At 37.2% G+C, this 23,678-nt stretch overlaps 1 protein-coding gene across 1 annotated transcript in view; it reads right to left on the bottom strand.

Annotated features, from left to right (window-relative positions):
- The window catches only part of LOC109730345 (zinc finger protein 682-like), a 79,925-nt gene that overhangs the window by 19,566 nt on the left and 36,681 nt on the right, over positions 1-23,678 (bottom strand). Inside the window, exon 4 of the mRNA XM_075998869.1 lies at positions 19,282-19,569. Within this exon, the coding sequence (XP_075854984.1) occupies positions 19,282-19,569 (288 nt within the window). The remainder of the gene's footprint in view (positions 1-19,281; positions 19,570-23,678) is intronic.

Genomic DNA, 23,678 nt, shown 5'->3' with positions numbered 1-23,678 from the left:
CAGAATGGATTCTTTTATGTCGAGTAAGGTGTCTGCACTGGGTAAAGGCTTTGCCACATTCTTCACATTTGTAGACTTTTAAAATGGCTAATGTCCAAAACAAGACACATAATAAGTGAGGACAAGGGTGTGCAGGAAATCCATCCCTGTAGACTGTTATTGATTATAAATGGATAGTGTCATCATACAGATTTGTTAAAAAATATAAATAATACAACTGCCTCGTTATTCTACCTATGAGTATACTCATGTAAAATCAGTATCTGAAGAAGATTCTGCACCCCCATATATATTGCAGCATTATGCACATTAGCCAAGAAAATGGAAACAAACTAAATGCCTGCTTTGATGAATAGAATAAAAATGACTGTACAAACACATACCATATAATCTTACTAAGCCATGAAAATGATAAATATCCTGCCATTTCAACAACATGAATGGACATAGGAGGCATTATGCTAAGTAAAATCAGCCATTCCCAGAAAGATAAATACTGCTATGGATAATTTTTTTAAAGTTGAATTTACAAAAGTAAAGAGTACAACAGTGGTTTCCAGGGTGTAGAGTAAGGAAAAATGAGGAGATTTTAAGGGTAAAATCTTTTAGTTATAAGATGAATAGATCTTGGAGATCTATTGTATGGCAACATGATTAGAGTTATTAATAATGTTTTATATGCTTAAAATTTTTAAGACCATAGAACTCACTATTAATAAATATTCTCACTATAATTAAATGATAAATATGTGAGATGATGGATACGTTTATTACCTTAATTATATTGTTTTACCATTCATACACACATCAGATCACTACAGTGTGTACAATAAATTTATGCAGTTATACAAATATTATTTGTGGAGACTTCCACCCATTAAGCACCCCACACACAGAAATATATGCACACACACACATATGATTGACACATTTCTGATGCTACTAAATAGGAGGAAATTATGGAACATAAGTTATCAAAGTATTGTATATCAATTGGGAGTATAAATATATTCAGTTATTTGAAGCACTGAATGAGATAGTGTATTTAAGAATTATAATTATATAAGGTGAACAGAGAAAATAAACTATATTATAGTTTGGGTATTTGGGTATAATAAAGCTGAAATTTTACTCTCATTTTATACTAGAAAAAGATTATTTTAAGTCAAACAACATTAGATATTTTTACATTTAGGAAGAGGATATGCATTTGTACAAAATTAGTGAATCTGACTTTCTGTAGGATTGCCTCTGAAAAAGTAGAATTGGAAATCATGATGCAGAAAATATAAATATCTTTCCCTAGTGTTTCTTGCATTCCAGAAACAAATCCCAACATCTTCACTATTCACCCTTTACACATTTCAGAAATGAGGCATCAAAAGGAACATAAAACATGGACCTGGTCATGGAGGATACCCTTATAATCCCAGCACTTTGGGAGACCAAGCAAGAAGGAAGCCAGGATCTTGATACCAGCCCTAGCAACATGAGGAGACTCCATTTTTATAAGAAAATAATAATAACAAAATGGTAGCTCATGCCCATAGATCTAGTTACTTGGAAGACAGAGGTTGTAGGATCTCTGGAGCCCATAGGTTTGAGGTTGCAGTGAGCTATGATCAGCCACTGTACTCCAGAAAGAGCAGGAGAGCGAAAGGCTATCAAAAGATGGTTTAATGTCATGGTCTTCAAAATATGCACAGATAGTCCCATAACTCCTAACCAATAGAAATGCTAATAGATAATGTATTCCCTTATAAGCCAAGACAAGAAGTTTGGCTCTCACTGAATTCTAAGGAAGATCACTGCATGGGTAGAGTTCTTAGAGAGTTTAAGAGCGTGGGACAGAAGATGTCCTTCTAAAAATCATTTCCAAAGAGCAGAATATTCAAACCCACTTTTTAATATCTGCCTTCCTCCTTGAGTTTTGGCTCTCTAACATTTGTTAGTCTGCTTCACTGAATCTAACCTACCTGGATATTTAGCTGTTGTTTCCTCTTTCTTCATAATCCAGGGTTCTATCCTTCGCTCCAGGCATGTGATCAGCTCTGGCTTTGACTCGGCAAGACCTGTTTCATTAGAGAAGTTTCACATGACTCTTGCTGAAGAGTTTCCAATTACTAATGCAGTACTATCCTTAGTAGAGAGAACATTAGTGAAGATTCTAGAAAATTCCTTTGCAACATATTGCTTTCTCACAGACCCTGTAGAATGATAAAAATTGATCTAATTTATGACTAGAGCACCAATTCCCACTAGCACCAAATAAATAAGAGTTGGAAATTCTATTCCAAGGTGTAGACAACAATTTTATACCCTGATTTCTAGAGTAATCACTAATCTAGTGTGAAATCCCAACAAAAGGAAAGATTCAAGATAACATGAGACATCTAATGATTTTATTTTATGCACCAAAATCTTCAAATTTTCTTTAAAAGCATGGATATGAAATTCATTCACGTTGCTTTCCACAGAGGTTGAACTAGTTTGCAGTCCCACCAGCAGTGTAGGAGTGTTCTTCTGTCTCTGCATCCACGCCAACATTTGCTGTTTGGGGACTTTTTGATTACATTGAGAACTTTTAAATAAGTAAATATATATACACATACATACGTACCTACATATGTTGAGAATGTAGAGAAATTGAAATGCTGCCATGTTATTCTGAACCTTGGATTCTAATATTATACAAAATAGACATAGAACAGATCAGAAAATAAAAATACAGAAAGAATAAAATGATTTGCATTTCTCTGATGATCAGAGATGTTGAACATACTGCAATGAGATATCACTTATCTCCAGTAAGAATGACCATCCAGTAAAAAGTACCCTAACAATAAATATTGGCATAGATTTGGAGATAGAAACACTCGTACACTGCTAGTGGGACTGCAAACTGATTCAGCCTCTGTGGAAAGCAATATGGAGAAACCTCAAAGCGATACAAGTAGATCTACCATTTGATCCAGCAATTCAATTACTGAGCATCTACTCAAAAGATCAAAAGTCATTTTATGAAAAGACACCTGCACTCGAATGTTTATAGCAGCACAATTCACAATTGTGAAGCTATGGAAACAACCCAAGTGCCCATCAATTCATGAATGGATTAATAAAATGAGGTATATGTATACCATGGAATACTACTCAGTTTTAAGAAACAATGATGATATAGCACCTCTCGTATATTCCTGGATACAGCTAGAACCCATTCTACTAAGTGTAGTATCTCAAGAATGGAAAAACCAGCACCACATGTACTCACCAGCAAATTGGTATTAACGGATCAACACTTATGTGGACATATAGGAGTAACATTTATCTGGTGTTGGGAGGGTGGGAGGGGGGAGGAGGGGATAGGTATATACAACGACAATGTGTAAGATGTGCAACTTTTGGGGATTGGACATGTTTGAAGCTCTTATTTGAGGGGGGAGGGGGACATGGGCAATATAAGTGACCTTAACACTTGTATCCCCATAACATGCTAAAATATAAATAAATAAAATAAAATAAAATAAAATGTATTCATGTAAAGTAGAAACTTTTAAGAAACTATTAATAAAAAAAGAATGGCCTTAATGTGGAATAGAAATTCTGTATATAAGTGATCCTCACCAAGGGAGACCAGGTTTCCATAGTTCTCTAACATCACATCCCTATACAAATTGCGCTGAGCATTGTCAAGGCATGCCCACTCCTCTGGAGAGAATTCTACAGCCACATCCTGAAATGTCACCATCTCCTGTAAAAAGACACATATTTCCCAAGTGGCCATAGAGAGAGTTATTCACTTGACTACAAGGAAAATGAGTTGTGAGAACTGTTTCTGACACATGAAGTACTGGAATTATCCAATAAGATATTCTCTAGCACATTGATATTCTTGAACGTATTCTCTTATCCGCTAGAATGAAGATCAAAAAAGATGTATGAATCTGTGTGCATATGATTCTTCTATGGATGATAAAGTATTTAATACAAAATTAAGGCCCCTACTACAGTAATATAAATTTTTGGGTGTTATATTTATATCACATCAATAAATTGTGCATATTTCTCACATACAGGATCATAGAGAGTTAGAAGGTATCACGTAATTTTTACAAGTACAGTAAAGAACTGGAGATTTTGTTAAAATACAGCTTCTGATTCAGGCGATTTGGGGTGGGGTCTGAATCTCTGCATTTCACATAATATAACTACTGACAACAATGATTCTTGCCTAAGGAGAGTATTTTGTCAATATCCAGTAAGTGGTAGACTTTGAATATATCTCAGTTCATCTGAACAGTACACAGATAATATCCCTCATAGTTAATATCCCTTATAGTTTTCAAAGCAAGCTATAAGAAGAAATTAGAGCTTGTAGATTAAATGTGATTGCTCATGCACATCAGAAAGTAAATCTCCACAAGACACTTAATGATAAACAAAAAAACAATTAACTTTATATTGGATGAATCTGTCAGAAAGCATGTTAAGCAAGAGAATGAAATTAGCATAACTTTAGCAGAATGAATTGGTGTTAGGCATTGTTGCAAAGATGAGGATACAAAATCACTGCTGGGATGGTAGTGGCCAACAATATGTAACCATGAAGAATCATCAGATTTATGCAAATTTCAGATACAGATACTTCCCATGTTTTATCTTTAATAATGTATGTAAATACTTTAGCATCATACGGAACAAGTCTTTTATTTTATAGTTTTTCCATAATTTTCTGGTTATCCTAGGCAATCAATGCTATCTTCTTTCTGAACTTTCCTAATAATATATTATGTAGAGATGATGAAGTATCTAGATCAAACTTTAGAGTACCTGTTTCCCTTCCTCACTCAAATCCAAAGACTCTATCCTATCCCCAATGGGAATCTCAAACATTCATACTTTTCTATCTTGACCTCTCACGATGGGAACATTTTTAATATTATATGCCATATATTTCTTAGAAAACATGGTTATTGTAGTAAGAAGCTTGTATGAGAGAATGTACAGTAGGCTTTGTTATATAGGAAGGAAGGATTTCCCAGAAAATGTTGAGTACCATAAGAAGAAATAAAAATATGTAGTTACAAAACTTATTAGCCATACACATCAGAAGTAAAGAAGTAAAGGTTTACAGGTTCAAAAAATTGACATTCTATATGACTATCTGGAAGACATAGTGGACACAATGCCAAATCTGAGACACACTTACCTGATAAACAGCCATTTCTTTTTCTTCTTCTCCTACTCTGAAATTTCTTTTCATGTGAGATTGTGTGGAACAATTAGAATTAAATCTTGAGACTTTCCTTAATGGAGTCAGCACAATTTCTTCCCTTGTTTCCATCACACTCACAAGCAGGAGGAACATAAACTGCAGAAGGGCTACACTCACTTATTCTTGCTCACAGTAAAGAATCAGCTATGATCAGCTCATTCAGGGAGACCAAAATGTGAATTTCTCCTGTCCTTTCTTCTGGTTACCTTCTCCTGCTACAGGTGCCAGGAGTTTCTGCTACAGGAATGAGTATCTGGACCACACTGATCTGCCTCTACCAAAACCCAGAGAGCAGAACCTGTGACTTCATTCGGGAACAAAGGTTAAACTCAATTCTCATGAATATATGCAGGATTCCTAATGCTTGACCCTGGTATCAAATTAGAATTATTTGGGGCACAATTAAAACCACATGGATGTTTTCACCCAGCCCAACAGGCAGGTGATGGTGTTTCTTCAATCTACCCAGGTTATCCTGATTGAAAGCCTGGGCTGAGAGGTAATTACCTTAAAATTGTCTCTGAAACATCAATGTGAATGTAAATCATGTGGTACTGTGGGCCTCACTCTAAGAAATGTGGTCTGCTGGTGTGGAAGGGGTACATTCATTGGGTTCTTTGTCAGGTCCCCTTTATGCTGATGTTGCTCAACCTAGATCCATTATTAGTAGCACTCAGGTAGAGACAGCAAGCACAGCATACATACTGCCTTTTGCCCAACACTCATCACAACATACACTTAATACCAAAGTGAAGAGCAGCATAATGCAATGTCTACTGAGCATGTGCTATGTCCTCAGATGTATGTTTTGTTGCACTGTGAAGAAACCTTCACATTGTGTGATGTAATCCTTGTTATTCCACAAAAGGTGACTAGTAAACCCCCATTAATTTACAGAAAAATTCAGATGTGGTGCCAGCCTTTCTATCCTTCACACACAACTATAATACAACACTACAGTAGATCTAGAAATTTCTTTACACTCACCCCAAAATTTCCTTTCAAAATCAACTCAAAAGTCCATGTTGATCTCTTACACCACAGCATGTGTCTCCCCTGAGTTTTTGGTGCATACTTGGTCCAAAGTATGTCCTCTGTCTTGGGAATTCCAGGTTGAGTCCAGGTCTAGTTTGGAACAAACTTGTGTAATCTTTGCTTTTAAAGGCCTTGGATTCAGATTCATCATTTTACAGACCTTAGATTCTTGGATTCAGAATTCAGATCTGCAGATTTCGGTCCCTTGAGAGGCATAGACTCATTAGCACTCACTGTACATTTCCTCACATTTGGGCAAGAAGAGAAGGCAGAAAGGGAGTTTATGTGTTGCACCCAGTGCGCATTATCTTGTTCCCATTTGTGTCTGAGTCCTACAGTCTCTGACTCCATTTCAGTTCTAAAGATGTGAGATTCATTTAGAGAAAGGATTAGTGATTATTATCCAGTGAGACTGTATTCACAGGAATCTGGTCTAAGTATGCTCTTGGGGGACAGTAGACACCAAAGAGGCCTCGAGAACTTACTGTGTGCAGATGTGGCGACAGTGAAGCTCTGTGCTTTGGAGTTGCAGGTTAAGGACTGGAAGCTCAAGATGGAATCTCGTGTTCAAAGCCCTTCTAATTTAGAAGTGGTGGGCACATTTTTTGTTTATGTTGCATTTTTAATTCTGGAAAGTGTTCAGGAAATATTAAAAATGAAGACTCTCCAACTAAGAATACCTGTCCACAAAGTTACAAGAGTTTTAAAAGTAAACACTTTCATTAGTCAAATAAAGCACAATGTGATGTGCACAGTGCCAATCCACTGAGACATTTCAGAGGCACACATAAAGTCGGTACTGTACATAACTAAGCAAATCCTAACTTTTACATACATGTTGTCTAGATAAATAATAATTAGCTTTGAAGAAAGAAGAATGAAGACTAGACAGCCCTATTTGTCATAAAGAGTGCACCATAAACTTACTTGGTAATTAATGAGACTCTTTTTTTGGTAATTGGTTAAATTCAAATAAAAAACAAGTGTCTCAAGTCAATGCAGGAGGAGATAATTTTGCAACTTAAAGCTAGGTGCTCACTGATGTTAGGATCTCATCTTCCTATGGAAATTGTGGGATAGGGAAATATCTTTGTTGATATTACATTTCAAAGATATGTTTCTCAGTTTCAGAAAAGCATTTCTTAAAACAAAATCTTTTTAAAAATCTTTCAAATGTGTTACAAATCTTAGGCAGATAGTTAGGATCTCTGTCTCTTCTCAGGACAATGGTGCCCTGTTTTGGTGCTGTTTCCAGCAATTGCTGCACCAGGGAGGTGGAAAAGGCTGCCATTCCATTTTGGTGCTGCTCAACCTTTCATTCTACCCTGAGCCACTTCTACACCTGAAGAAGGAGGGAATGGTTTATCAATCTAGCGTTTCCCCTGCCAAGCCATAATAAGATATACAAAGTGATCTAGGGTATCCTAGGTGTAATTAGTATGTCATTCACTTTAATCTGCATTGCAGTTCACCCCCCTCATGGGCTTTCTTGGAGGGAGCTCCTATAGTTTGATGACATTTTCAGGACACCTGTTGAATAATTGATAAGAACCTACACCTCTGAAGATACAAATTCTGATGAAATAAAATTAATGAGCATGTTACAATTTTAAAGTACAAAATAAAAACCACTCAAGAGCTCGTCAACTTATGAGTGGATTATTAATATTTGGTATGTGTTTACAATGAAATATTACTCAATTTTATGAAATGACAGTGAGCTAGCACTGCTTATATTTTCCTGGATTGAGTGAGCACATTATCCAAAGTGAAGTGACATAAGATCAGAAAAATGGGCTCCACATGTACTTGCCATCAAATTGGTACTGACTGATTAACACTATGGTACTCAAATGGTGGTGGTATTCACCAGGGATTCAGGGCATTGAGGGAAGACCCACATCTGAGGGATGCCTTGATCATCGTTGAGGGTAAGGGCATACCTCTAACACTTGCTAGGGAGAGGCAAAGATATAAAATGTCACTGTAATTTTTGTATTCTCATATTTTCTTGAAATAAAAAAAATTATAAAAACCATACATCTTTCCTAAACTTTATAAAAATAACAAATATTGAGTCACGAAGCAAATATAAAGGTCAATCATGTAATGATTGCAAAGTGAATTATGCAAAAATGTCAAGATTATTTAAAAATTATAAATATATCAATAAATTTTGATTTAGTTATCACATGCCAGGAAGTTAGAGTTAGGGTGACTTTAGGGAAAATTTAAAATTTAGGAAAAAATATACATTAAAAATATAAATTATTATATTGTCCATAATGGCAGCATTAGAAGAATACTACAATTTAATAGATATAATTAGGTAAGGATACCAGGGTTCTTCCATTTAGAGGTCTATGAATTTAAAAAAAATGAACAAACTGACACTTTGTACCCTTTGATTTTTCTCTTTCCCCATCCCCCACTCTTTGTGGTGACCACACTTCCCACTATGAAATCAGCTTTCTTTAGATTCCACAGATAAGTGAGATCATACAGTATTTGTCTTTCTGTGCCTGGCTTACTTTACTTAGCATCATGTCCTTCAGTTCAAAACATGTTGTCACAAATGACAGAATTTCATTCTGTTTGACAGCTCATTGTGTAAATGCACCTCATTTTCTTTATCCACTCATGTGCTGGTGGACACTTAAGCTGCTTCTATACCTGGACTACAATGAATATTGTTCTAATGAATATGGAAGGACAGATATATCTTCTACATACTGGTTTTGCTTCAACTGAATATGCTTCTAGAAATGGTAGTGATGGATCATATGGTAATTCAATTTTCATTTTTGTAGAATCTCTATACTATTTCCTACAATGGCTGTGTTGAGAAAATAGGTTTTTATGACTCAGAAGGGAGGAGGGTGTTTGGGGTTGAGGGATCAAATATTATCTACTGTGTGAAACCTATATTCATTGAATGAATGATACAATAAATGTCCTGAATTTAACACTATATAATTCATACAATCAAAGAACATACAAAGAAAAAACATGCCTTGTACTCCCTAAATTCATTGATATACAAATAAATTTGGCTGTCCTAATTTATATTCACAGCAACAATATGCAAGTGTTTCCTTTTCTCCACACCCTCACCAGCACTTAGCATTCATCTTATTGAGAATAGACATTCTCACAGGTGTGAGGTAATAGCTCATTGTGGCTTATCTTTCATTTCCATGATGATTAGATAGGTTGAGCATTTTGACATATATCTGTTGAACATTCATTTCTCTCTTTTGAAAAATGTCAATTAGTTTAATCATATCTTTCCCAAAGTATGCCTAGATAAAATCATCACACTGTGTCTGACATATACATACACAATTATTTGTCAATTAAAAACAAAAATATAGGAAAATAAATAACAATGACCAAATAAGATGATTGCACGGGAATAAGAAACGATATTTGATATAGTACACAAATAAGCCACTTTCCTAATATATTTATTGGGGTAAAAATACAGAAATGAATAAAAGGAGAAAATGACAAATTTTCATGTCAACCTTCAAGACACGATCATTTCTTTTTGTCTATTTTCTGTTCCTCAAAATATCTGGCTTTATAGTTAAATGCATATGAATATATCTCTCTAATTATGGTAAATACCACCATTTCAATGTATATGTTTCCTTGTTTTAGATTTGGATTTTCAGTGGATAGTTAAATATGTCCTATTCCCTATTTCCTGGGAACTCTCCCGGGGGCTTCAAACACATCCCCGTTTGTCAGATTGTAGATGAGACGGTTGAGCATTGGCATTAGGATGGTGTAGATGACAGAGACCAATTCTCCTGCTCAAGGAAATGAGACTTTTGTAGAAGGGACTTGGTAATGGAAGCCATATAGAATAGAGACTCCAGGGCCATTTGAGAGAAGTAAGTAGCCAGGGTTTCCATGTGACCCAGGCTTGAGACTGTCAACAGTCAAGAAGACAGGATGAATACATAGGAGACCATAATAGCTAAGATAGGAGGGAAGAGAAAAATAGCACCATGGATAAAAAGAACCTTATATAGAGGGAAGTGTCAGAAGAGACTTGTTTAAATACAGCTGGGATCTCAGAAACAAAACGATGACCTTCTCTGGAAGTGAAGTTATGGACAGTCAGAGGGCAGAGCACTTGGATGAAGGCATTGAGCATTGCGCTTAGCCAAGATGGAAGCACCAGGAGAACACAGAGAACATGGGGAATGTGGATGGGGTAGCACAATGGGGGACAGATGGCCAGGTAGCAGTCCTAAGTGAGGACGGCCAGCATCTGACACTCTGCTACCAACAGGGTGATGAGGAGGAAGAGATGAATGCCGCAGTCAGTGAGAGAGATGTGATAATCCCTAGAGAGAAAGTTGAGGGCCATATGAGGAATAAACATGGACATATAGAACTGGCACATGAGGGATGGCTTGCTCATCAGAAAGTATATAGGGCAGTGGAGAGGTGGGTAGGGCTGAATGAGAAGGATGACTGTGGTGTTTCCAGAAAAGACCAGGAATTCCAGCATGATGAGGACTAAAAGAAGCCAGGGATCCTGGAGTCTGCAAAATAGGCCTAAAGAATGACACAACCTTTGATATCTGGTTGTTCAGCCTTGCTTGTTCCTTATTTGTTAACTTTCAAGACAGATTGAAAGAGATATACTCACAATCTGTACATAATTACTCTAAATTAAATCACAAGGCACTTTCCAGCACTTCCAATTCATTTTTGCCCTACCCTTCTTCTTTTAGTTTCAGTAAATAATTACATTTGCATATCACCAGGATTTACTAAGGAATCATAAAAGACTTCTAGATTATGACACTTGACACATTGGAGGAGAGAGCATAATCACTGTTGCATTTGAACATGTACTTTTGAAATATTTTTTTCCTTAATTAAAGTTCTAGAAATTGAAATCCTCTCACTATTACAGTAAACATTCTGAAGAACCAAAACAATAAAAAAATTCAGTGTTTTAGTTACACTAGACACTTTTCAAGGGTTAAATAGCAACATGTGGTTAAAGGCTACAGTTTATACTACAGCATGGATACAGAATATTTTCAGTATGGAAGAATGTTCTGTTGGATGTAAAGCAGAAACCAGGCATGGGAAGAGACAGTACTGGCCTATACATAAGACAAACTCACAAGGCAGTCAAACAAGCTTAGCCAAAGAATACTCTACACTCAGCAGTGTACATGGTAACAGAAGAGCAAAATCTACATTTATCCATTCAGGTCATAATTCCTACTGCACTGGAGAAAAGGATGGAAACAAAACAGAGAAGGCTCCCAGGCTTCCTGATCTTTCATTCTGTTTGTGGTGATTGACACAAATATGTAATGTCAGGTAAATGTAGCTGTGATGGAGAGGAGTAAAGCAGGATAAGTGGAGAGAGAGTTGATGGTGGGGTGCGGTGTGGGTGACGTCCCCCTAGGGAGATCCATTTGAGCAGGGGCTTGGATGAAGGTAGTGAGTGCACTGAGTGAGGATATGTGGGAAGAACCTGAGTGTGAGCTTTGTGAGTTGTGGCTCAAGTGGAGTGAGCTTCATGGAGAGTAGAAGCAAATGAGCAGAAGTCAGTAGAGAACAGGGTCCCTAGACTGTTTGTCTCAAACTCCTACCAGTAAACACCTTTGGGGCATGCACCCCTAATTCATGCATATAGAAAGTCTTTATTTACTATTATCAGTATATTAGCAAAGCATCATCACTACATTTAAGGATAAAAGTAAACATCAATACAAGGTCTAGTATACTCTCACTTTACCCAAATGTATCATTTGCCTAAGGGACCTCAAGTGAGTGATTGTGCTTCCTTATAAAGTCTTAAAGTTGCCAGAAGGGATTAATTAAATCGGTTGAATGGACCAAATTGTTGCTATTCAGCATATAGCACAGCTTCTTCACAGCAGAAAACTTCTGTAAACAGTGCAAAATCTTCTATAACCAAGCCATTTGGAAAGAAGCTGCATAGCATACTTATAGGTACCACTTTTTGGCAAATCAGGCTCTTCTATTGCTGTATAACTTTCAAGAAGTTCTTTATTCTTACTGACTCTCAGTTTTCTCATTTGTAAAATGGGAATTGGACTTAATTTTTTTTCTGACATTTGTGACTGGGGGCTCCAAAAGAAAACCAAGTTTGTTATAAGTAAAGCAAAGACAGTACATTTTATCTCTATAGTCAGGCTCCAGTGGATGGTTGTTAATTAGACACAGGAATAGGGGAAGAAGTTCAGGAAGAAAAAAAATAAGGTTTGTATAGGTAAAGTAGTGGAAAATGGCATGGTATATTTAGGAAATCCATTTATTTATAAATGGTGAGAGAGCATGGGATATGTGTAGGTTCCTTCAGCTGTGGCTGGTGCATACTAGACACTTAAATATTTATGAAAATAACACAGGGGTAGTGATGAAGGGGAGTATGTAAGGAAACTGTCTGGAATTAGAATCCAATCCAAAGGAGCTTTATGTACTGATTATGACAGCTCAAAAACTGTCGGGGCCTCTGAAGAATTTTCTGGAGGGTTTGATGTGATAAAACTGGTTTTACCATCCAGCTAGCTGGTAGAGGTGTAGGGGATGGGTTGAAGGGGCCACCTTTGAGGGGAAAAGCATAGTTGGGAACCCAGGAGACCAATCAAGGTGGCAGTGACTAGGGCCCTGCTGAGGCTTTGGCATTGAAGAAGGAGAGAGGTAGATTCAGGTAATATTAGAGGTGAGATGAAGTGCACAATGGTATTTTTTACTGAGGTAGAAACATATGAGTCAGGTAGGAGACATATTAAGGAATCAATGAGATTTAAGCCTACTTACCACTTTGATACAAGCATCAACTATAGTCAAGAGCCACAGATGAACGTGCACAGCTGAGTATTGACTTTAGCCAACAGCCATGATATGAAGGTGCACAGCTGAGCGTCGACTTTAGTCAACAGCCAAAAGCTTTTACTTTTACAGCTTTTCTCTCTGCAGTTGCAATATGTATGTTCAGCTAATAAGTTACTATGAATCTGTGAGCATTTAACAAGTCCTTAGTAGGAGTTATTATAGTTATTTTTCTAAAGCTGCCAGCAAAGTAAAACAAGCTTTCAGTGCTTTAAAGCTTTCCTCATCACACAAGAACAAAATGGATTTGTTATCAATGTACAGCACATAGTATCATGCGGACTATGAGTGCCAGCAGAGGGCAAGGTTTCATAGCCAGTGAACACAGGTCTGAAGTGTTTAATAATATGGACTGAATGATAATCCTTCATAATGATTTTTGGGCTTTCAAATTCAAAGGATGAATGATTGGGGTGTCTTCTGCTCAGACAAGATGTTCTGAAGTATCACAGGGGGTTGTGAAAAAAGGTACAGAGTGAGCCTAGCTTTTCACCTGCTAAATGTGAGTATGGGTTGCCCAGGGAAGGCAACCACCTCTGGGCTGTGGTTTGTCATGTAAACCTGAAGCTCCATTTTAGCACTTGTAGCATTTAGGGGGAGCTGATGTGACAGGACTAGATAAAACTGCCCAAGGAGTGTTTACAGTGAAGATTGGAGGGTAAGGTTGTTTTATCAGGGGAGCAACACAGGCCTAGAAGCTACTACTTGTGAAATTCAAGGTCTAAAACAATATCAGAAGCCTGATGTAAAACCTCTAGCTTGTTAAAACCAAACCAAAATACAAACAAAAACAACATACAAACCTTGCAAAATATAATTATTTGCAAAGAAATATTATCAAAAGCCAGTCTGCTTTTTTACTACAACAATATTATTGAATCACATTGTGGATGACTTTTCATATAGCCAATATGTGTAATGTAATGTGGAATGAGACCTCATCCAAATTTATTATTTTTGAACTGTATGAAAGAGGTTGGGGTGTGCAAAAAGGTGTCTTCTCTTTCACTGGCACCTGAAACCCCCTTCCCTCAGCCCCTGATTCCTCCTTCTTGGGGTGCCCTCCCCACACTTGCCCATGGTACTAATCACCACATCTCTCAAATTTGGAGGGGATTTATGTAATGCTGAGTATAGACTTCTGGGTTAGTAGCTCCTTGTGATACTTTTCCCACAAGATTGACTTCTTTTTTTTATTTATTTCAGCATATTACAGGGGTAAAAATGTTTAGGTTATGTATATGCCCTTTTCCCCACAGGAGTCAGAGCTTCAAGAGTGTCCATCCCCAAGATGGTGAGCACTGCAACCATTAGATGTGTATATACCCATCCGCTCCTCAATTCTCCTCCCATCTGCCTGATACGGGATCAATTTAGTTCTGATGAATATCATCTTAGATCACCTTCTCCCTCTGGTGTGCTGTGGTGGCCTTATCACAGCTTGATCCAGTCCAGGGCTCTCTCAGTACTCACTGGCAGTTGGCCTGGGTCCAGGGTCTGCTGTCCCAAGTCAAATGCACTCCTTTGGTACTCCCCTACTGGGGGACATCTCACTCAGGTCACCCATTTTCCTCTGTGCATCTCTTCCATCATGTTCTAATCTCTCAGGATCTTACTTACTTCATGCCCCACCCACTTCTTGCTCCACTCACATGCTCTGGCTTCTGAGGATCTGCCTTGTTAATATAACAGCCCATGAATACTACCAGGAAGGTGCTTGCTGTGTAGGGCAAACCCACAAGGTAATGGACATAATATTGGACCTCAGCTTGGATATCTATTTTCTAAAAAAGATTTGGAAGGTGTCTAAAACCTCTCCCACTTTTAAGCACGTACCTAGAATCAAAATCCTCTAGGACTATCTGACAAAAAGCAAAAATAAAAACAAAGTGGGGGTTTCATGACTGAGAAAACATTCTGGCCAATGTGGGCAATATAATTCATGTGATAATATAGACAGAATAACCCTGTCCCATTCTAAACCACTTGGTGAATATATAGGCAATTTACAATTTGAAATTGTGGTAAAATACACAAAATATAATATTTGCCATCTTACACATTGTTAGGTACACAGCAAAGTAGTGTTAAGTGTATTCACACTATGTGAAAGAAATTTCCAGAACTTTTTTACACCCAGTAAACATAGCTCCATTTCTCCATTCTTCCAGTCCCTGGTACCATCATTTTACTTTTTGTTTCTATGAATTTGATTCTTCTAGATACTTTGTATAATATAGTTAATTTTTTAAAAAGACAAAAACAAAAGTATCTCCAGCAGAGGGAGTGAAGCCACCCTTCATTTTAGTAAGTATCTAAACACTGACTTTAAGGCCTGTGATTTTCTCCACTTTATATTTCTTTCATTCATTCATTCATTCATTCATTCATTCATTCAGGAAAAATGTGCTCTACAATGTGTTTAGGACTGAAAAACACAGTGTTCCACATAGGGTTCTGTAGACATTTCTGGAGTTTTCAGAGTCCAGAAAGCTATTCCATAATTCCTCCCTTATTACCTTCTGCTCTTTGACCTGGAAGGCTTCCTCCTTCCCATTTTTACTATCTGTCCGGAGAACATATGCAAAATATTTATAATGAGCTACACATAATCTTTTACAATATTTTTCAGATTCTGTGGCCCACAGTTTTATGTTTATTTGTGCTATGCTCCACCTGAAATCTATGGGTACTTTACTAAATGTATTTTTTATATCTAACTTACTTAAAATCAACAAATATAGGTGATCAGTCTCTGCATTTCTAATGCCTGACACAGTATGGAGATGTGTGTGTTGGGTAAATGTTTGCTGGCTCATTGTGAGTGTGACAAGTTAGCACTATAATTTTATTCTTCTCCTTAAATCATTATATAAAGCATTTCATCATACACTAACAAACAGATTTCATCACATGCTGGCTGAGCTAGTTCAGAAACTCATGTCTGAGTTTCTTTACCTAGCAAGGACTACATAGACCAATCAAGTTAATGCTGGTTTATTGAAAATATCAACACCCTGGATAATCTTCTAACTAGATTAATCTAGGGGATAAAAGAAAAAAAAAAAAGAAAGAAAACGGTGGAGATAATTATGAAATGAAAGAAGCAGAATTCCCACTGATAAATTCTGAGAGTTGTTTGTACTGCAGATTTCATCAATCCACATGCAAATCAGTGACATTTTTCACCCTGGACATTTCAATCTATTACATGGAGCCATAATTAAATTTTATAAACATTATTTTTATAATTTCAGAGTAGGACATATATACAATACATAACAGACTTTGAAATAATAAAATAATATATTAAGCCTAGCATGAGTAATAACCATGTAAGAACAGAAGATAGGCATGGGCAGGTTCTGAATTAGAAACTTTAGAATTTTAACCAGATTAATTCAACATAAAGGAAAAAAATTTGCTTTCAGAATCTATGGAGTTTCAAGTTTGCTAGTATATTCCGAACAATTATGAAATTACCCATTTTTTAATATTTCTTCTTTTCTTTTCAAAATAAATATACATCCACATTTACACAAACAGAATTACTTACTCTGTAAATCTACTACAATTAAAGTTCTTCTTATATGTGATGTATTTGTATATTTGATTCAGTGTAAATAAAAAATGTGTTTATTTCTGTTTCACTGGCCAGACAGGCTGCATGTTAAAAGAAAAATGTAGCATAAAATGTAACAAGTACTCATTCAGTGTTCAGAAATACATGGCTTTTCATTAAGCAGACAAACTTTATTATAAGCATTAGAGTTAATATGGAATTATAAAAATAATAAAAAATAAAACTTTTGGGAACATTAGTCTTCAAGAATTAGAAATTTGAAGCCACTGAAAAAAAGGATCATAAATGATTTAATTTTACTGTGTAACCCAATAGTACATTTTTACAATCCATTGCCTGCAACTTTGCGTAACATGGAATAGGTTAATGTTGGTGGCAAAATAACAGTTCATTCAATCTACAACACGTTGACACAATAAAAACATTCTTTACTTTAATAAAACAAATGAAGTTTACATGTAATCTAAAAATATTTCAAAATTCACTGTTTCATTTTCCTAATGTGCAATTAGTAAAACAAGTTATTTGTAATATTGTCGTTGTTTCATTCTGATTATAATGAGAAGGATATTAGTTTGTATAGCTACCTCATATATCACTTGAAAAACTGTTAGAAGTCTACCACACAGCACCTCTCCATTTCATACATCTTACATTTCAGTGATTTTAATTTTCCATGGAAAAGTATAATACACAAAGACTTCTAATAACTGTGATGTAGCTATCATTAACTGTAGACATTCACATACACACTACAAATGAAAGCATAGCATCTACTGTGTTTAAAGTTGAATAACATTAGTATTTCCTTGTCAAAATTTGAAAATAATTATACTTTATTACATTTGCATCCCAAGCTGAACAGAAAGTATATTTTACATGTCATTATAACTTTCAAAAAATGTTTAATTTTTAAAACTGACATACAAATAAATAATCTAACTATTTTAATGAGGTTATTCTCTATACTCAACAACCTGTTTTAAGGAAATGCACGAATGTGTTAGTGCCTCAGTGCATTGCCCAGTGAATCCTCTGATATCTGTTTAGACTTGATTCTTGATTAAATGTGTTCTGAAATTTATTATATCTGTAAAGTAGTATTAAGTATCAATTCTTTGTTGTTCTCTAAGGTATACCATTTGCATAAATATGTGTTCGCATTCATTATATTTGTAAGGTTTGTATTTATGACAAATTTTGTGATGTTGAGTAATGTATGCGAAAATATTGGAGCATTTTTTCAGGGTAAGTTCTCCCATGTCCAATAAGATCTCTGTTATAACTAAAGGTATTGTCAGCAGTCTATATTATTATTGTTTATAGTAAGTATAAGTACTGTTGTGCCTTTTAAGGCTAATACTTTGTGAAAGCACTTCCATACGCATTACATTTGTCTCACTTTTATCTAGTATGGTTTCTTTGATGATGAGTAAGATGTGAGCAGATATTAAAGACTTTGCCACAATTTTCACATTTATAGAATTTATTCTGTTATGAACTCTTTCATACAGATTAAGGTGTTAGCACTGGGTAAAAGCTTTTCCACATTCCTCAAATTTGTATGGTGTCTCTCCACTATGAATTATTTTATGTAGTGTAAGGATTGAGCACTGGGAAAAGAATTTTCCACATTGCTCACATTTCTAGGGTTTCTCTCCAGTATGAATACTTTTATGTAGAGTAAGTTGTGTGTACCAGGTAAAGGCTTTGCCACATTCCTCATATTTGTATGGTTTCTCTCCACTATGAATTCTTTTATGTTTAGTAAGGTTTGTACACTGGATAAAGGCTTTGCCACATTCTTCACATTTGTAGGGTTTCTCTCCAGTATGAATTCTTTTATGTTGATTAAGGTGTGTGCTCTGGGTAAAGGCTTTGCCACATTCTTCACATTCGTATGGTTTCTCTCCACTATGAATTCTTTTATGTTTAGTAAGGTTTGTACACTGGATAAAGGCTTTGCCACATTCTTCACATTTGTAGGGTTTCTCTCCAGTATGAATTCTTTTATGTTGATTAAGGTGTGTGCTCTGGGTAAAGGCTTTTCCACATTCTTCACATTTGTGGGGTTTCTCTCCACTATGAATTCTTTTATGCCGAGTAAGGTTTGAGCACCAGGTAAAGGCTTTGCCACATTCCTCACATTTGTAGGGTTTCTCTCCTGTATGAATTTGTTTATATCGATTGACATGTCCATTCTTGATAAAGGCTGTGTGACATTCTTCACATTTGTAGGGTTTCTCTCCACTATGAATTATTTTATGTTGAGTAACAGTTGAGCACTGAGTAAAAGCTTTGCCACATACTTCACATTTGTAGGATTTGTCTCCTGTGTGAATTCTCCTATGTATAGAAAGTTTTGGATAGCAGTTAAAGAGTTTTCCACATTCTTCACACTTATAGGTTTTCCCTACAGTTTGAAAATTCCTATTTCCAACAATATTTGAGCTGTGGTTAAAAAATTTGCCACATTCATTATGTTTGAAACTTTTCTCTCCAGTATGTCTTATCTTAGGTTTATTTAGATTTGAGGATTTGCTAAATAATTTTATACATTTATAACCTTTCAAGATTTTCCTATGGTTACCTGACAAACATTGGGTAAGACCATCATAAAATACTTTCTGCCTCTTACACTCATCCAAACACTCCCAGTCTTTTCTTAAAAGTACATTTTCCTGGTCACAGCTTCCGTACAGTCTTATTATTGATTTCTGGAATGAATGTTTTATGCCCTGCTCTGGCATTGGGTCTTCAGTACAATGGGAAGAGAGTTCTGAAAGAAATGAAAATAACAAAGTATCTCACTTATTATACTTAGGTAAATATACTTCATAATTTTAATATACAAAACTATACCAAGCACATTAGCAAGAAAGTGCAATAGAATACCATAGTCTTACTTCCATCATAGATGTATGACCTCCAAAATATATTTGCAAACATGATTCATTGAGAAATCATAAGTGGTAATATTTCATGGCATCCCATATGAGTATGACAGCAAGAACCATATGGAAGGGGAAGGAACATTTGTTATATTTATCCAGCAAAACACTTCCTCCCCACTGATACAGAGTTCTCACTTTAGCAGTAAAATTCCATTTCCTGGATTCTCCTTCAAAAGAGATTCAAACCCATGGCACATGTGTCCATACATCTGGTTTTTGATGGCCTTTGAATGGCTGGTTTCTATACTCCAAGACAACTACACAACACTCTGGGAATGATATGCACATATCAAAAATAAAATTCTGCAGTATATTGATGGTGCAAAAACATCTAATTATGATACAAAATTTGAAAGACAAAATAAAAATGATCATTACTACATGTTAATTGACATAATATAAAGAGACATAATTATTGACATCTATATCAGAAAGTTGAGGGCAGATATAAATATTATGAATTTTTGTATACAGTTGAAGTTAAGTAGTTGTCAGTTTAACATAAGTTGCAGCTTCAAAAGATTTTGGGTAATTCTCACAATGAACAGCAGAAAAGTGTTTAAAGAGATATACAAACGAAGGTGGCCACAGAAACAAAATATATCAATAAAAATCAGTGAGGTGGAATGATGAAAAAGGAGTGGAAAGAAAGACAACATGGTGATGAAAGTTATATAAACAATTAATATTAGTGCAATTTTGATCCCTCCTTTTTAGAAAATTATGCAAATATTTATGTACTAGTATTTCTAGTCAGAAGACACATTTAAATAAAGAAATTAAAAAATCCAACTCTATTCTCTCTAAAGAGACTTGACTTCATACCTGGTGAAAGCAATAGACAAAAAGTGACAGGAAATAACAAGACATACCACGAACTTAGAGGGATATATTATCTGTTTATAAGCAGGAATGCTTTCAAATTTTCTCTGTTCAGTGTCAGATTGACTGGGGGTTTGTCATATACGACCTTTAACATTTTGAGGTAAGTACCCTCAATGCCCATCTCTCGGATGAAGCCCACTTAACCATAATAGATTACATCCTCATAATATAAAAATGACTACAACTCGAGCCCGGAAACCAGCGGCAAGGGTAGGTGGATTTGCTGTTTCCCCTCCCCTGCATTTGGGACTGCAGGTGGGCTCCCCAGCGGGTGGAGAGACTTGTGGACACCAGCCCAGAGACAGCCGCCGCCTGCCAGCGGTGAGCCTGTAGCAGACGTGGCACCAGGTTCTAAACTTCCTCCAGGCAACTCCATGTGCACGGACCCGAGCCTCCCGGCAGGCGCCATATTGCCTCCTCCTCCCCTCCGCCGACCCTACCCGCAGCTACCCAGAGAGACAATACAGCCACCAGCCAGAGGCACCTCCAGGGAATGGGACCTTCCCTTTTGGGACCCAACAGCAGACTTAGGGGAACTCAGACTGTGAGCTCCCTACCCGCCCGCCCTCCCAGGTGCTGCTGGCACGGTGTTCCCAGGAGAACGGGGCCGACTCAGAGGCTGAGAGACATAGACCCAGTTTGGGCTCCCTGTGGGTGAATTGGGACCGGAACTCCTCTCCCGGGTGGGGATACAGTTTGAACTCTGGGACCCAGAGGTAGGACCTGCAGACCAGATACCCTGCACCAAGGGCTAGCATTGCCCAGGGCACAGAAGGGTTATACGTGAACAGACTACTGAGGTGTGTGTGCCTCCAGGGGCAGATTGGCGTCCTAGAGGCAACCCTCCTCCCAGGAGGAGGCCGTGCGGCCAACCCAGGTGGCGTTCCTGTTCAGGGAACCTCCCCGCTAACATCACAGTCCGGGGAGGCCTGGTGGCTTGTGGTATGGCCTGCTGGCAGAGGCCCAGGAGTAGCTGGGGTCTTGGGGAGGGTGGAAAGAAGGGAGGCTCGCTCCAGACTGTGGGTCTCAGACAGCCCGACCCCCACCCCCAGACTTTCTGGCTGAGCGGGACCATTCCAGCCGTAACCTGACAGCTTTCCCTGTAAGCAGAGAACAGAACTTTGACCCCTGCTAATGGCCTGAGGGCAGGCTTATCCAACCCAACTCCTCCCAGAACAAGAGCTGAAAACAGGACACAAAATCAACAGCATAGCCTGTTCCTCCAAACAATGCCACCTACTGACAGGGACGGCATCTTGCACAGGCTTTCCATGGCACCCACTGACTCTATATACAGGGAGTGGTCCAATTTCACCCACGGACACCACCTAACGCCTCAGAAACAAAAAAGGTGTGTGAATACCCAAACAATAACTTAAAGAAAGAAACAACAACTGATCGACATGGGAATAAATCAGCGAAAGAACTCAGGAAACATGAAGAACCAAACAGAAAACACACCCCCAAAGAGGAGCACCAGCCCCCTAGAAACGGACACCAACCAAAATCAGGAAACCAATATAACAGAAGAGGAATTTCGTATGTGGATCATAAGAACACTCACCGAGCTGCAACAACAACTCAATAACCAACACAAAGAAACCACAAAAAGCCTCCAGGATATGGAAAAAGAAATAGACACAATGAAGAAAAGTGTAACCGAACTCCTGGAAATGAAGAATCAATTCAAGGAACTACAAAATACAGTGGAAAGTCTCAAGAACAGGGTAGATCAAACAGAAGAAAGAATCTCAGAGCTTGAAAATAACACTGTCCAATTACATAAATCAGTCACAGAAATAGAGCAGAGAAACAAGAGAAAAGAGCAAAGCCTACAAGAGCTGTGGGATTATGTGAAGAAACCTAATGTGAGGGTCATAGGGTTATGAGAAGGGGAGGAAGACACCACTCAAGGGTTGGACAAGGTTTTTGAAGATATAATAGAGGAAAATTTCCCAGGCCTTGCTCAAAATCTTGATATACAAGTTCAAGAAGCTCAGAGGACCCCTGGAGATCAATGCAAACAGGAAGACGTCACGACATGCAGTCATCAGACTGACCAAAGTATCAACTAAAGAGGCCCTTCTAAGAGCTGTAAGGCAAAAGAAGCAAGTAACATACAAGGGAAAGCCAATTCAAATAACATCAGACTTCTCTAATGAGACTTTACAAGCAAGGAGAGACTGGGGCCCCATTCTCACTCTTTTGAAACAAAACAATGCCCAGCCTAGAATATTATTCCCTGCAAAACTAAGCTTCATATATGAAGGAGAAATAAAAACATTCTCAGACAAGCAAAGGCTCAGAGAATTCACCAAGACAAGACCAGCCCTACAAGAAGTACTTAAAACAGTGTTACACACGGAACATCATAATAATAACCCACGAATATAAAAACAACCAAAACCCAAAGATATTAAAGGCCAGATATTACAATGGCTCAAGACAGAATTCATAACAAAAACATCCAACCCAACAGAATGAACAGTAACCTACCTTACCTATCAGTTCTCTCAATAAATGTGAATGGCTTAAACTCTCCACTCAAGAAACATAGACTGGCTGAATGGATAAGAAAATACAGGCCAAGTATATGTTGTCTTCAGGAAACACATCTAACCTGCAAGGTTACATATACACTAAAAATAAAAGGGTGGAGATCAATATTCCAAACAAATAGAAGCCAAAAGAAGGCTGATGTGGCAGTTCTAATTTCAGACGATTTAATTTTTAACCCAACAAAAGTAGTGAAAGACAAAGAGGGTCATTATATAATGGTGAAGGGCACAGTTCAACAAGAAGAGATAACAATTTTATATATATATGCACCCAACTTAGGTGCACCCAGATTCATAAAGCAAACCTTACTGAAGCTAAGCAAATGGATTAATAGCACCTCCATAATCGCCAGAGATTTCAACACCCCACTGACGGCACGAGACAGATCCTCCAAACAGAAAATTAATAAAGAAATAATCGACTTAAACAAAACTCTAAAACAATTGGGTCTGACTGACATTTACAGAACATTCTACCCAAAATCCACTGA

This window comes from Microcebus murinus, chromosome 31 (genome assembly GCF_040939455.1).
Source record: "Microcebus murinus isolate Inina chromosome 31, M.murinus_Inina_mat1.0, whole genome shotgun sequence".
Taxonomy (NCBI): domain Eukaryota; kingdom Metazoa; phylum Chordata; class Mammalia; order Primates; family Cheirogaleidae; genus Microcebus; species Microcebus murinus.
Note: the sequence above shows the minus strand (reverse complement) of the source record. Positions and strands in the feature narration are given on the sequence as shown.